The sequence below is a fragment of the Pseudophryne corroboree genome, chromosome 4 (genome assembly GCF_028390025.1).
Source record: "Pseudophryne corroboree isolate aPseCor3 chromosome 4, aPseCor3.hap2, whole genome shotgun sequence".
NCBI classification, from domain to species: Eukaryota; Metazoa; Chordata; class Amphibia; order Anura; family Myobatrachidae; genus Pseudophryne; species Pseudophryne corroboree.
The window spans coordinates 919560878-919577314 of record NC_086447.1 but is presented as its reverse complement, the minus strand read 5'-3'; the positions used below and the strand labels follow the sequence as shown (position 1 = coordinate 919577314).

At 47.3% G+C, this 16437-nt stretch overlaps 1 protein-coding gene and 4 non-coding genes across 11 annotated transcripts in view; all 5 read left to right on the top strand.

Annotated features, from left to right (window-relative positions):
- Nucleotides 1-16437, top strand: part of DNAH14 (dynein axonemal heavy chain 14) — a 427754-nt gene that overhangs the window by 377610 nt on the left and 33707 nt on the right. For 6 of the 7 annotated variants that reach the window (XM_063919003.1, XM_063919002.1, XM_063918999.1 and 3 more), the window contains exons 74-79: nt 1759-1859; nt 2336-2492; nt 3231-3441; nt 3520-3622; nt 5137-5364; nt 6200-6397. In XM_063919003.1, coding sequence (XP_063775073.1) covers nt 1759-1859; nt 2336-2492; nt 3231-3441; nt 3520-3622; nt 5137-5364; nt 6200-6397 — 998 coding nt within the window. The remainder of the gene's footprint in view (nt 1-1758; nt 1860-2335; nt 2493-3230; nt 3442-3519; nt 3623-5136; nt 5365-6199; nt 6398-16437) is intronic. The other variant, XM_063919004.1, reaches the window with a different exon arrangement.
- On the top strand, nt 12610-12681 carry TRNAA-UGC (transfer RNA alanine (anticodon UGC)). The gene has a single exon. It is a non-coding gene; the product is annotated as a tRNA-Ala (tRNA).
- Nucleotides 13047-13118, top strand: TRNAA-UGC (transfer RNA alanine (anticodon UGC)). Its single transcript has one exon. It is a non-coding gene; the product is annotated as a tRNA-Ala (tRNA).
- TRNAA-UGC (transfer RNA alanine (anticodon UGC)) lies at nt 14247-14318 on the top strand. Its single transcript has one exon. It is a non-coding gene; the product is annotated as a tRNA-Ala (tRNA).
- Nucleotides 15450-15521, top strand: TRNAA-UGC (transfer RNA alanine (anticodon UGC)). The gene has a single exon. It is a non-coding gene; the product is annotated as a tRNA-Ala (tRNA).

Here is a 16437-nt window from a genome sequence, read left to right as displayed (position 1 = left end):
CACTGAAATGAATGGTACATTAAAAATACATAAAATTTAGCTGCATGCTCCCCATCCCAAAACTGTGATTGGAACCACTGTGAAGGGGAGTCGCAGAATCAGTGCCACACCCCAAGGACCTGAGCCGTGCTGATTTAAGCTGAGGCTGCTTCCATTCCCCCCTGGACTCCATGAGTGGCAGGTGCGCCACCCCAGAGGATGCTCTGGTGTATGGGGTACAAAGACCACGTTACGGTTTGCTGGAAACAAAAATGAATAAAATGTAAAGATAACACACGAATGTTAATAAACTTCTGTTGAAATAAAAACTCCACAAATACTAGAAACACTTCTTGTAATCCAGTGGATGAGACGCAATAAACTGAGAGCCAATCACAAGCAGTTTCCTATGTTAGTCGTGACAGGATTGGCTTGCAGTATGGGAGAGTACCCATGTCACTGTCATCAAACGACATTTTGCAGGCCGACACTGTAGCTGTTGACATTCTGAACATGTCGACATTATGGTGTCTATATAATGACAGTCGACATTGATTATCCACACAACCACGCCCTGTAGAACTAATGAGTAAAAATGCTGGTCAGGAACTAAATGTCTGCATCGCCACCTGCTGGCTGCTTTGGGAATTACACTCATTTCCGTCATTCCAATCAAATGTTTATTGGCTACAGAGAATTGACTGTAATCTGATTACCTCTCCTGTATTTTGTGTCACGCACCATGGGCACCACGCTATATTTGTCCCCAGCTGTGCCACTATACGCACATAAATATGCCATAAGCGCCCTATTGGGGAAAAGTGCCAAATAAGTAACATTATTATTATTATTATATCTCAACATAACATTCCTCAGTGACTTATGGTTATTCTACTCATCCTGTGAAAGTGCGGAGTCACTGAGGGGGACAGAACCTGACACAATATTGTAGAACAGAACGGGAAATGTTTATACAATTAGTTACACACCTTAGGGGGGAATTCAATTTGAGATGGCTTTCCTGTGAAAATTCTTGCAGTGAAAAGTGTAGGTGAAAATGGGGAATTCAGCCTGTACCCCAATAAAATGTGTATTAGAGACCACATTAAAGAGTTTATGGGGACTTAAATTGTGTGAAATGGCTGTTCTATGCATTATTTTTTTTTAAATTATAGAAACAAGCTGGTTTTGTGCAAAATGAGTGCTCTCATTAAATGTGGGGTACATGAAAATGGGTATACGTATATATTTGGGTTATTTTAGGGTACTTTTAACAAAAAGTAACACACTGACTAATCCCACCTGCAAGCCTAAAAACACCTGTCCCACTCATAAAGCACCCCAATACACCTGTCCCATACCTTGAACCTAAAGTTCCATCACTTTGTACTTTTTCACCGTAAAAATTGTATGTCATTATTGGCTAATTAAAAACTTCAATCATTAGTTATTAATGGGGTGTCCCGGGGTGCTGAACCAAATCCAAACATTTTTATCTTAAAATAGAGATTTTTCCCAACTTTTTACTTGCTCAGAGCAGGTGAAGTGAAATTCGAGAAAAAAATTATCATTGATAAATTTTCCCGGTTAATTGAATAGGCTGTAATCGCGATTTGCGGGAAAAGTCCGTTTTGTCTTTTTTTTTACGGGAAAAGTCTGTTATCGCGGCTAATTGAATACCCCCCTTAGTGTTGCCTCACAGACTGTGCAGTGCAATTGCTATTTCTGTATACTGTAGTATAGCCATGCTGAGTGGCTCTTATATTCTATATTCCACAGATATGTCACAGCGGCTGGACCCAGACGCAGGTGCCCAAGAACTAAGACCCAAAGCTGTATATCAATGGGAGACATTGACTTCATTCCAGAAACTTATATTGGTAACATAACCTATCAGTATTGTGTTACGTCTCCAATTACTAAAGTCTGACTGTATTACAGATGCTTTTCCTTTATGCTTTTATTTAAAAAAATAAACATATGTATGGCAGCCAATCCTGATAGGTGGTATCATTCAGTAATAACAGTAACGTAGCCGGGTGGAAAGAATGGTCTCCTAACCTAAATCTTGGCCTACGTGGTGCCTTCATATTGATCTGACTTTCCTACAAGCACCACCTCCTTGTGTCAAAAATATTTATTCAAAAATTGGTGTTGGTAATGCCAAACAAAATGCTGAGTCGTTTGGCCACATGGGGGCGCTGTACTGTTGGAATCCATAGATGGCACCACTGTATGTTTCCCGCAGAGGAAGGGAACGTGCGGCTCTCCAGCTGTCCTGACAGTAACTCAGGCTATCTGCTATGGATAAATCTAGTCAGCGGATAATGTGTCTGTTTCATTTTATTTTTTATAGATAAAAGTTCTTCGATCTGAGTGTTTAACGAGCGCCATCCAAGAGTTCATCGTTGAGAATATGGGCGCAGAATACGTTGGGGTCAGCGCAATAAATCTGAAGCAGGCTCTGGAGGAATCGGAAGCAGCCACCCCTCTTATATTTATACTCTCTTCTGGTCAGTCACTAGAACAGGGTTGAGGGGGGCGGGATGGAGCTGGCGGTATTGTGACTGGCGGTGTCCTGACCGCCGGTCACATAACTACATCCCCTCGGACATTACTCATATTAACATAATTATGTCACTGCGGTAGTACAGTATCTTGTCAGGGCTAATTGCCGTACACAGGATGGGCCAGGATCACGGGGGAATCTGGAATGGAAGTTACGGATTTGGACATTATATGCCGATTCAAAGTTGAACGCAATTCTGTTCGTATCTTGCGATTAGTTGCAGACTGCGCATGCGTCGGAGCCTGCATACTTTGAGTAACTACGTGCAAATCAGAATCATTCGCATCTCCACTCGCGACTAGTGGGTGTAACTGTGCGACAGCAGAACGCTCGCGCGTAGGACACATAGTTGTGTTTTGTGTTGCATTCATGTGGAGGACAGGAAGTTGCATCTCCGCTCTACACTTCAGGAAGTGTCTCTGCAGCCATTATTCAGCATGATGCAGTGAATAAAAGCGCACTTCTGCAGTTATTCAGAGTCCTGTGATGAATTCCACACAGACCACTGTACAATACATTTGCTTTATGATATTCGGCCTATCAATTCATCCCCCAGTGATGTCACTCTTTCTTACTGAATTGATAGTCTGGATATTGGTTAGGTGCACCATGTAGCTAATAGAATGCTGGAAACAGAGATGAAGTTGTGTAATTACTTGTGTACTCTACGTGTTACCCATAGGTACTGACCCGGCCGGTCAGCTGGAGCGGCTGTCCCTGGAGAGCCGGGGGAGCACCCTGCACCTAGACATGGTCTCTCTGGGACGTGGCCAGGGGGTGAAAGCAGAGGAGCTGATCAATAAAGCAAAGCGACTGAAAGGACACTGGGTCTTCCTGCAGAACTGTCACCTCGCCGCCTCCTTCATGCCCAGGCTCAGGGAAATTGTGGACGGGTAAGTCCAGTTCCCATTGCACACGTTGCAGTCGTTACTTTTATGCAAAGAAACACTGACATTGTGGATTTATTTCAGATTTGAGCAGCAGCGCACTTTCATGGACCCCCAGTTTAGGCTCTGGCTGAGCTCCAAGTCCGATCAATGCTTCCCAGTTTCCATTCTGCAGAAAGGTTTCAAGGTGAGATGATAAGAAGTCCATGAAGATTAGTGCAGAGGAGGAGTGACGCCTCGCGTTTCCTCAGCCTTCCTCTTTATCCATGTCCCCCAATAGGTATTCCTACTACTGCTCTGTATAAGGAGAAAGATATACATTTGTTGCTAAGTGATTGCTAATAAGTTGTCTTGTTTCTTGTTCTGTGTCACAACGCTGCCGGCCAATTCTACAAATACGCCAATTTGAGAATTGCCACATGCGACGTGGGGGTCACTTTTGACACACGGGATTAATCAAACACCTTAGCTGCCACCAGCAAGAGGAATTTAGCGTCTAAACGCAAGGTAGTCTTCGCTTCTACCTGTCACACACACACTGCAGTACTCAGGTAGGTAGAAAAGTAGGTAGACGTGGGCCACATTAGGCCTTCGTTCAAAAGAATCACAGAATCAGAACTAAAAATTAGATGTTTAATTTCAAGAATACTTCAGAGCTTTAGTTACAAAAAGGTGTTACAAAGATTATTAAGAACATTTTAAAAACACACACAGTTTATGGTATGATCTCAATAAATGAAAAGAAATAAAAAATACAGAAAACCTAACTCACTTACTCAAACGAACTTAGGTGGTTCTGTTGTGGGGGAGTTTCACAGAATAGACAATGGTCATCTCCAGAATGTAGCTGCTGTATCCCTCAGAGATGCCCTCTCTGTCCCAGTGAGAGGGACAGATATAGCCCACCGCTGCAGCAGGCCCCCACCCTTGGGATTTTTAACCACTTTCCTGCTGGACACTAAACATACACCATTTTTACATACTCTTGGTGATAGAAAATAAACACAGGAGAAGGGGAGGGGGTGTAGCCCAAAGGCATTGAAATCTCCTTCAAAGAGAGTGAGGTCTGTGAGGATCTGTACCTTGTCATACCTAAATAGTTTTATGACTAGCCAGGAAGTTTAGTGGCTTAATTATCTAAACATGTGGACTTCCTTTATTTTCCATCAGGTTATTGATCCGGCCATCTCCCTCTTGTCAGGGTTTATAACCTCTGGTCTGGTCATTGCACATGGAGCATTGCTTTCATCCCTAACTTTATGGTCTGTAGATAAAGGTTGATTTCAGTAAGACAGAATCTACTCTCTCTCACACGCAACCTAGGTGCATTGAGGTCAAACGCAGGACATTGCCTGTCAGCCATTTTGTCACATCTAAGCTGAAAGAATACCAAATTATATATATACAGTCACTTGAAAACATTATTGGTGATTATTTCTGCAGGTAATCACATATAATTTGTGATCCTGCTTTCTGCATTTAAACATGACATTCTGTATTTGTCTATTTGAGGTCTTTTTTCTTTTCTTTTTTAAGTCTCGTTTGATTTCTTTTGTAAAATATGATTGGTGCGACTGATGGTGGCATCTGTAGACGCACAGAAATAGTGATTGGTGCAAGTTTACATGTCATCATCACCCTCATCATTATCTTCCATTATAAACTGATTTATCACTTGCTATCTCCTTTGCCTCCTGGTAGATGGCGGTGGAGCCCCCTAGGGGACTAAAGGGGAAATTGTTGCAGACATTTGACAGCGGCGGCGTCGGGCTGATCACAGAGAAGATCTTCGAGAAGGAAAACAATGGGTTACCATGGAAGAAGCTGCTCTTCAGTCTGTGCCTGTTTAACGCTGTGGTGAATGAGAGAAGGAAGTACGGGGCTCTGGGCTGGACCGTCCCCTATGAGTTCACCTTCTCTGACCTAGAGGTTTGTGGGGGCTGCTTGTGGGGGATTCTCAGTGACATGAAATGAGCCAAATTGTGTCGGTGCTTTAAAGAGTTACTAAACCTCACACACAATGTTTGTGAGACGCAGTGGAACGTTTTTTTCTTCTGCGTGTCTGAGTGGCAGCACGTGATTCTGTACGGACAGATTTGGACACATGGTAGCTGTAATGTAAGGGACGTTCCTGGACAGTGACTGGTAGGTAATGGGGAAGAGGAGGGTTACTATAAGACGCACAGGAATGTTGCATCTTATGTGAGTGTCGTAGGCTGGTGCACGTTTCCATGGTGCCACCAAGTGGTATAACAGCATCTACGGACGCTGACAGTGGGTGTGTCTGCTTTTGCGGGCGCTGACAGTGGGCATCTCTGCCCTTTCGGACGCTGACAGTGGGCGTGTCTGCCCTTGCGTACGCTGACAATGGGCGTCTCTGCCCTTGTGGATGCTGACATAGGAGTCTCAGCCCTTGTGGATGCTGACAGTGGGAGTCTCAGCCCTTGTGGATGCTGACAGTGGGAGTCTCAGCCCTTGTGGATGCTGACAGTGGGAGTCTCAGCCCTTGCGGATGCTGACAGTGGGCGTCTCTGCCCTTGCGGACACTGACAGTGGGAGTCTCAGCCCTTGCGGACACTGACAGACGCCAGCCAAACACTGCCACTCAGTAGCAAATGTATCCTTTAACATGACGCTGTCTTTATTAATTTATTTATTTTCGTCCTTCAGCCATTGGAAACACTCATTGAATTAAATGATAAGAATCCAATGATTCTGTTAGTGTCGTCACTTTCTGTGTGATGCAATACGTTCTGTTGTCTAGGTGGCTGTGCAGATGCTGGGGAACCTCACTGACGGGCGCAGAGAGATACCCTGGAAAGCCGCTCATTACCTGACGGGGGAGGTGGTGTACGGCGGTCGTGTGACGGATCTCTGGGACCGCCGGTGCCTGCTGAGCATCCTGGACAACTTCTATAGCCCGACTGCGTTACAGGACGGATATTCCTTCTCCGCTGACAATGTGAGTGCCACATGTCTCACAGCTATTCCTTCTCCACTGACAATGTGAGTGCCACGTCTCACAGCTATTCCTTCTCCACTGACAATGTGAGTGCCACATGTCTCACAGCTATTCCTTCTCCGCTGACAATGTGAGTGCCACACGTCTCACAGCTATTCCTTCTCCGCTGACAATGTGAGTGCCACACGTCTCACAGATATTCCTTCTCCACTGACAATGTGAGTGCGACACGTCTCACAACTATTCCTTCTCCACCGACATTGTGAGTGCGAAACGTCTCACAGCTATTCCTTCTCCGCTGACAATGTGAGTGCCACACGTCTCACAGCTATTCCTTCTCCGCTGACAATGTGAGTGCCACATGTCTCACAGCTATTCCTTCTCCGCTGACAATGTGAGTGCCACACGTCTCACAGCTATTCCTTCTCCGCTGACAATGTGAGTGCGACACGTCTCACAGATATTCCTTCTCCACTGACAATGTGAGTGCCACATGTCTCACAGCTATTCCTTCTCCACTGACAATGTGAGTGCCACACGTCTCACAGATATTCCTTCTCCACTGACAATGTGAGTGCCACACGTCTCACAGCTATTCCTTCTCCACTGACAATGTGAGTGCCACATGTCTCACAGCTATTCCTTCTCCACCGACAATGTGAGTGCCACACGTCTCACAGCTATTCCTTCTCCACTGATAATGTGAGTGCCACACGTCTCACAGCTATTCCTTCTCCACTGACAATGTGAGTGCCACACGTCTCACAGCTATTCCTTCTACACTGACAATGTGAGTGCCACATGTCTCACAGCTATTCCTTCTACACTGACAATGTGAGTGCCACACGTCTCACAGCTATTCCTTCTCCACTGACAATGTGAGTGCGACATGTCTCACAGCTATTCCTTCTCCACTGACAATGTGAGTGCCACACGTCTCACAGCTATTCCTTCTCCACTGACAATGTGAGTGCCACACGTCTCACAGCTATTCCTTCTCCACTGACAATGTGAGTGCCACACGTCTCACAGCTATTCCTTCTCCACCGACAATGTGAGTGCCACACGTCTCACAGATATTCCTTCTCCACTGACAATGTGAGTGCCACACGTCTCACAGATATTCCTTCTCCACTGACAATGTGAGTGCCACACGTCTCACAGCTATTCCTTCTCCACCGACAATGTGAGTGCCACACGTCTCACAGCTATTCCTTCTCCACTGACAATGTGAGTGCCACACGTCTCACAGCTATTCCTTCTACACTGACAATGTGAGTGCCACACGTCTCACAGCTATTCCTTCTCCACTGACAATGTGAGTGCCACACGTCTCACAGCTATTCCTTCTCCACTGACAATGTGAGTGCCACACGTCTCACAGATATTCCTTCTCCACTGACAATGTGAGTGCCACACGTCTCACAGCTATTCCTTCTCCGCTGACAATGTGAGTGCCACACGTCTCACAGCTATTCCTTCTCCGCTGACAATGTGAGTGCCACACGTCTCACAGCTATTCCTTCTCCGCTGACAATGTGAGTGCCACACGTCTCACAGCTATTCCTTCTCCACTGACAATGTGAGTGCCACACGTCTCACAGCTATTCCTTCTCCACTGACAATGTGAGTGCCACACGTCTCACAGCTATTCCTTCTCCACTGACATTGTGAGTGCCACACGTCTCACAGCTATTCCTTCTCCACTGACATTGTGAGTGCCACACGTCTCACAGCTATTCCTTCTCCACTGACAATGTGAGTGCCACACGTCTCACAGCTATTCCTTCTCCACTGACAATGTGAGTGCCACACGTCTCACAGCTATTCCTTCTCCACTGACATTGTGAGTGCCACGCGTCTCACAGCTATTCCTTCTCCACTGACAATGTGAGTGCCACACGTCTCACAGCTATTCCTTCTCCACTGACAATGTGAGTGCCACATGTCTCACAGCTATTCCTTCTACACTGACAATGTGAGAGCCACGCGTCTCACAGCTATTCCTTCTCCACTGACAATGTGAGTGCCACATGTCTCACAGCTATTCCTTCTACACTGACAATGTGAGAGCCACGCGTCTCACAGCTATTCCTTCTACACTGACAATGCGAGTGCCACACGTCTCACAGCTATTCCTTCTCCACTGACAATGTGAGTGCCACACGTCTCACAGCTATTCCTTCTCCGCTGACAATGTGAGTGCCACACGTCTCACAGCTATTCCTTCTCCACTGACAATGTGAGTGCCACACGTCTCACAGCTGTTCCTTCTCCACTGACAATGTGAGTGCACACGTCTCACAGCTGTTCCTTCTCCACTGACAATGTGAGTGCCACACGTCTCACAGCTATTCCTTCTCCGCTGACAATGTGAGTGCCACACGTCTCACAGCTATTCCTTCTCCACTGACAATGTGAGTGCCACACGTCTCACAGATATTCCTTCTCCACTGACAATATGAGTGCCACACGTCTCACAGCTATTCCTTCTCCACTGACAATGTGAGTGCCACACGTCTCACAGATATTCCTTCTCCACTGACAATATGAGTGCCACACGTCTCACAGCTATTCCTTCTCCACTGACAATGTGAGTGCCACGCGTCTCACAGCTATTCCTTCTCCACTGACAATGTGAGTGCCACACGTCTCACAGATATTCCTTCTCCACTGACAATGTGAGTGCCACACGTCTCACAGCTATTCCTTCTCCACTGACAATGTGAGTGCCACACGTCTCACAGCTATTCCTTCTCCACTGACAATGTGAGTGCCACGCGTCTCACAGCTATTCCTTCTCCGCTGACAATGTGAGTGCCACACGTCTCACAGCTATTCCTTCTCCGCTGACAATGTGAGTGCCACACGTCTCACAGCTATTCCTTCTCCGCTGACAATGTGAGTGCCACACGTCTCACAGCTATTCCTTCTCCACTGACAATGTGAGTGCCACACGTCTCACAGCTATTCCTTCTCCACTGACAATGTGAGTGCCACACGTCTCACAGCTATTCCTTCTCCACTGACAATGTGAGTGCCACACGTCTCACAGCTATTACTTCTCCACTGACAATGTGAGTGCCACACGTCTCACAGCTATTCCTTCTCCACTGACAATGTGAGTGCCACACGTCTCACAGCTATTCCTTCTCCACTGACAATGTGAGTGCCACACGTCTCACAGCTATTCCTTCTACACTGACAATGTGAGAGCCACGCGTCTCACAGCTATTCCTTCTCCACTGACAATGTGAGTGCCACATGTCTCACAGCTATTCCTTCTCCACTGACAATGTGAGTGCCACACGTCTCACAGCTATTCCTTCTACACTGACAATGTGAGAGCCACGCGTCTCACAGCTATTCCTTCTACACTGACAATGCGAGTGCCACACGTCTCACAGCTATTCCTTCTCCACTGACAATGTGAGTGCCACACGTCTCACAGCTATTCCTTCTCCACTGACAATGTGAGTGCCACACGTCTCACAGCTATTCCTTCTCCGCTGACAATGTGAGTGCCACACGTCTCACAGCTATTCCTTCTCCACTGACAATGTGAGTGCCACACGTCTCACAGATATTCCTTCTCCACTGACAATATGAGTGCCACACGTCTCACAGCTATTCCTTCTCCACAGACAATGTGAGTGCCACACGTCTCACAGATATTCCTTCTCCACTGACAATATGAGTGCCACACGTCTCACAGCTATTCCTTCTCCACTGACAATGTGAGTGCCACGCGTCTCACAGCTATTCCTTCTCCACTGACAATGTGAGTGCCACACGTCTCACAGCTATTCCTTCTCCACTGACAATGTGAGTGCCACACGTCTCACAGCTATTCCTTCTCCACTGACAATGTGAGTGCCACACGTCTCACAGCTATTCCTTCTCCACTGACAATGTGAGTGCCACACGTCTCACAGATATTCCTTCTCCACTGACAATATGAGTGCCACACGTCTCACAGCTATTCCTTCTCCACTGACAATGTGAGTGCCACGCGTCTCACAGCTATTCCTTCTCCACTGACAATGTGAGTGCCACGCGTCTCACAGATATTCCTTCTCCACTGACAATGTGAGTGCCACACGTCTCACAGCTATTCCTTCTCCACTGACAATGTGAGTGCCACACGTCTCACAGCTATTCCTTCTCCACTGACAATGTGAGTGCCACACGTCTCACAGCTATTCCTTCTCCACTGACAATGTGAGTGCCACACGTCTCACAGCTATTCCTTCTCCACTGACAATGTGAGTGCCACACGTCTCACAGCTATTCCTTCTCCACTGACAATGTGAGTGCCACATGTCTCACAGCTATTCCTTCTCCACTGACAATGTGAGTGCCACACGCTTCACAGCTATTCCTTCTCCACTGACAATGTGAGTGCCACGCGTCTCACAGCTATTCCTTCTCCACTGACAATGTGAGTGCCACACGTCTCACAGCTATTCCTTCTCCACTGACAATGTGAGTGCCACACGTCTCACAGCTATTCCTTCTCCACTGACATTGTGAGTGCCACGCGTCTCACAGCTATTCCTTCTCCACTGACAATGTGAGTGCCACACGTCTCACAGCTATTCCTTCTCCACTGACAATGTGAGTGCCACACGTCTCACACTCTGGTAGATGGATGACGAGAAATCCTTGTGCTTCCTCTCCACACTCTGCAGGGGTTCATAAACTTTACGTCATCTTCTATAGTGACATGAAGCACATTGTATACACCGCATAGGGTGAATATATAGAAGTGAGATCAATCTAGGTTTTGGTATGGAAAGAATGGTTATAATTGTGCTATAGTTATCGTGTCATTTATTATGTTTGTAACCTTTGCTGGATCATGATATGTAAGAGAGAGGATGCTAATGACCTACAGTAATGCAACCAAATATTAACAATGGTTATAGCAGGGCTACAACTAGGAGAGGCCTGGCGGGGGGTGAGGTGCGCGTACCTCGGGCGCCAGGTAAGAGGGGGGCACCAAGACGGTCAGAGACAAAAAACGGGAAACCCGCGATGAGTCGGAAGCATGCCGTGGTGGGGGTGGGCTTGTGACCGGGCTCCGTGCCTGCGGCGCTGGACCAATCAGCAGGGTGCAGGCATAGAGGGACTGGGTTCACCTGGCACAATAATGCGCATCATATGCAAACACTAGATAGCAGTCATCACCTGGACTGAATCAACCCCCTAGTGGCTATTCGGACACTGTCCTGCTGACCCACTTGCGGGCCGCAGTGTCCCACTGGTGGGGGTGGGCGGACGGGCCTTTGATCACTGCTGCTTTGCAAGGCAGCCGGTGATCACTCAATAGATCTAAACAGTGCGGGGAGCTGACATACCCTCCAGCTGGACCTTTTTGTCAGGTACAGGGCCTTTTTTTTTTATGGTCTGTACCGATTTTTGGCTCTCCAAACTTTCATTGAAACTATAGGAAAATGGCGTGGCCACGCCCCCTTTTCGAATTTGTACCCATTTTTATGTGTAAAATGTTGGAGGGTATGAGGTGAGCGGGGGGCTGCCCAGCTGCTCGGGGAGCACTGGGCACGCCCCCAAAATGATGAAAACGGGGGTCGTGCGGCAAGGACCCACCCCTTTTTCAGCAGCGGACGTGACTCTGGCACACCAGGTCCGACTTACAGATCTACAGAAGTTAGGAGGTATGCATGATGCCCTCCAGCTGCTGTAGAACTACACATCCCAGCTTGCATTAGGGAAGAGTAACACTGTTTCAGGTCATGCTGGGATGTGTAGCTCCACAGCAGCTGTAGGGCTGTGTGTTGAATCCCCCTGCACTAGTGTCTATAGGAAATGCCTCCAGGCGCACACACTGTACATGGGGTGTATGTGCAGCCTGATGAAGGTGTTTATGGGGACTGAAGCGGCTGTCTGTCCGTCTGCTGAACCATGTGACTCCCGATCACTGTACCATGTGACATGATGAGTGTGCAGCACACATTATACTGTGACTGAGAGCATGAGATTATATTAATACACTATTTCTGTAAACATGGTGTGCTGATTTATTCCTGTACATTCCGGAATATGCTCGCTAGATGCATAATGTAACTATGTGTGTGTGTGTGTGATAATGTATGTATAAGAGGCAGCACAATTATGTGTGTCAGGTTCAGCCAGTCTAGCAATACGTCACTCACTACCTCCTTCCTGTCTGGAGACTGCAGCCACCACCAGGGGATGTAGCTCAGTGGTAGAGCGCATGCTTTGCATGTATGAGGCCCCGGGTTCAATCCCCGGCATCTCCAGTGTGGATTATTTTTTCTAAATTAGATATTTTAAGATAAATTACTGTATGATGCAGAGCAATTATACTGTATGCATATTACATAGTAGGGTGCAATTATATTGTAGGTATATAATACACTGCAGATCAATAATCCTGTATGATACAGTTCAGTTGTAATTTATGGAAATGTATGTGATACAATACAGTATGTGTGTGTATGTATGTATGTATGAATGAATGAATGTATATATATATATATATATATATACATACACTGTATATAATTTCCCTGGTCCTGTGAGATTTCATGATTACTTTTACTATTAGGTCACATGACCATTTGTCACTTACTGTCTCCTTTCCTGTGCTTGGGAGCCACCACCAGGGGATGTAGCTCAGTGGTAGAGCGCATGCTTTGCATGTATGAGGCCCCGGGTTCAATCCCCGGCATCTCCAGTGTGGATTATTTTTTCTTAATTAGATATTTTAAGATAAATTACAATGAGACTGTATGATGCAGAGCAATTATACTGTATGCATATCAGAGCCGTAACTAGGTGTGTGCCTCAGGTTCCTTGCCCACAACGCATATGCTTTGTGGGTGCACCGTCAGGCAGCACACCCGCAGGGCTGCTCACCACCACCACTACCTGCAGCGCTGCCCGCTGTCATGTTAGTAGTGGTGCACTCGGCTCCTTCTGCATACCACTACATACAAGACAGCGGGCAGCGCTGCAGCTTCCCCCTGTATGCTCCGACCCCTCCCGGCTTACTCTGTTTCAGCCCACAGGCCTGCAGTGTTTCCTGTGATGTCTCTCCCAGTCTAGCCTGCTCCCACAGCACCCTGCGGCTGCGTTTGGGCGGGTAAGTGGGCAGTCCAGTCACCAGTGGCAGCGTGTGCTCAGCGCAGGCACCAGCATCACAAAGTGGCTATACATCCGGTCTGTCCCACACCCTACAATACTGTAATGTGTAAAAAAGGGGGACTCTGCCTTCCTTTATGTGTAAAAAAGGGACTCTGCCTGCCTAATGTGTAGAAAAGGGGTATTCTGCCTGCTATTCTGTGTAAAAAAGGGACTCTGCCTGCCGTTATGTGTAAAAAAGGGACTGTGCCTGCCGTTATGTGTAAAAAAGGGGGACTCTGCCTGCCTTTATGTGTAAAAAAGGGACTCTGCCTGCCTAATGTGTAGAAAAGGGAGATTCTGCCTGCTATTATGTGTAAAAAAGGGACTCTGTCTGCCTTTATGTGTAAAAAAGGGACTCTGTCTGCCTAATGTGTAAAAAGGGGTCTCTGCCGCCGTAATGTGTAAAAGGGGGACTCTGTCTGCCTAATGTGTAAAAAGAGGGACTCTGTTGCTGTAATGTGTATAAAGGGGGACTCTGCTGCCGTAATGTGTAAAAAGGGGACTTTGCTGCTGTAATGTGTAAAAAGTGGGACTCTACCTGCCGTAATGTGTAAAAGGGAGCTCTGTGGCCACACCCCTATAAATATATATATATATTATTATTATTATTTTTTTGGGGGGGCACGATGCTGATTCTTGCACTTACTGTCTTCTTTCCTGTGGTTGGGAACCACCACCAGGGGATGTAGCTCAGTGGTAGAGCGCATGCTTTGCATGTATGAGGCCCCGGGTTCAATCCCCGGCATCTCCAGTGGGGATTATTTTTTCTAAATTAGATATTTTCAGATAAATTACAATGAGACTGTATGATGCAGAGCAATTATACTGTATGCATATCAGAGCCGTAACTAGGTGTGTGCCTCAGGTTCCTTGCCCACAGCGCATATGCTTTGTGGGTGCACCGTCAGGCAGCACACCCGCAGGGCTGCTCACCACCACCACTACCTGCAGCACTGCCCGCTGTCATGTTAGTAGTGGTGCACTCGGCTCCTTCTGCATACCACTACATACAAGACAGCGGGCAGCGCTGCAGCTTCCACCCGTATGCTCCGACCCCTCCCGGCTTACTCTGTTTCAGCCCACAGGCCTGCAGTGTTTCCTGTGATGTCTCTCCCAGTCTAGCCTGCTCCCACAGTACCCTGCGGCTGCGTTTGGGCGGGTAAGTGGGCAGTCCAGTCACCAGTGGCAGCGTGTGCTCAGCGCAGGCACCAGCATCACAAAGTGGCTATACATCCGGTCTGTCCCACACCCTACAATACTGTAATGTGTAAAAAAGGGGGACTCTGCCTTCCTTTATGTGTAAAAAAGGGACTCTGCCTGCCTAATGTGTAGAAAAGGGGTATTCTGCCTGCTATTCTGTGTAAAAAAGGGACTCTGCCTGCCGTTATGTGTAAAAAAGGGACTGTGCCTGCCGTTATGTGTAAAAAAGGGGGACTCTGCCTGCCTTTATGTGTAAAAAAGGGACTCTGCCTGCCTAATGTGTAGAAAAGGGAGATTCTGCCTGCTATTATGTGTAAAAAAGGGACTCTGTCTGCCTTTATGTGTAAAAAAGGGACTCTGTCTGCCTAATGTGTAAAAAGGGGTCTCTGCCGCCGTAATGTGTAAAAGGGGGACTCTGTCTGCCTAATGTGTAAAAAGAGGGACTCTGTTGCTGTAATGTGTATAAAGGGGGACTCTGCTGCCGTAATGTGTAAAAAGGGGACTTTGCTGCTGTAATGTGTAAAAAGTGGGACTCTACCTGCCGTAATGTGTAAAAGGGAGCTCTGTGGCCACACCCCTATAAATATATATATATATATTATTATTATTATTTTTGGGGGGGGGGCACGATGCTGATTCTTGCACTTACTGTCTTCTTTCCTGTGGTTGGGAACCACCACCAGGGGATGTAGCTCAGTGGTAGAGCGCATGCTTTGCATGTATGAGGCCCCGGGTTCAATCCCTGGCATCTCCAGTGTGGATTATTTTTTCTAAATTAGATATTTTAAGATAAATTACAATGAGACTGTATGATGCAGAGCAATTATACTGTATGCATATCAGAGCCGTAACTAGGTGTGTGCCTCAGGTGCCTTGCCCACAGCGCATATGCTTTGTGGGTGCACCGTCAGGCAGCACACCCGCAGGGCTGCTCACCACCACCACTACCTGCAGCGCTGCCCGCTGTGATGTTAGTAGTGGTGCACTCCGCTCCTTCTACACACCACTACATACAAGACAGCGGGCAGCGCTGCAGCTTCCCCCTGTATGCTCCGACCCCTCCCGGCTTGCACTGTTTCAGCCCACAGGCCTGCAGTGCTTCCTGTGATGTCTCTCCCAGTCTAGCCCCCTCCCAAAGTACCCTGCAGCTGCGTTTGGGCGGGTAAGTGGGCAGTCCAGTCCCCAGTGGCAGCGTGTGCTTAGCGCAGGCACCAGCATCACAAAGTGGCTATACATCCGGTCTGTCCCACACCCTGCAATACTGTAATGTGTAAAAAAAGGGGGACTCTGCCTGCCATTATGTGTAAAAAAGGGACTCTGCCTGCCGTTATGTTTAAAAAAGGGACTCTGCCTGCCTTTATGTGTAAAAAAGGGACTCTGCCTGCCTAATGTGTAAAAGGGGTCTCTGCTGCCGTAATGTGTAAAAAGGGGACTTTGCTGCTGTAATGTGTAAAAAATAAGAATTTACTTACCGATAATTCTATTTCTCGGAGTCCGTAGTGGATGCTGGGGTTCCTGAAAGGACCATGGGGAATAGCGGCTCCGCAGGAGACAGGGCACAAAAGTAAAGCTTTTACAGGTCAGGTGGTGTGTACTGGCTCCTCCCCCTATGACCCTCCTCCAGACTCCAGTTAGGTACTGTGCCCGGACGAGCGTACACAATAAGGGAG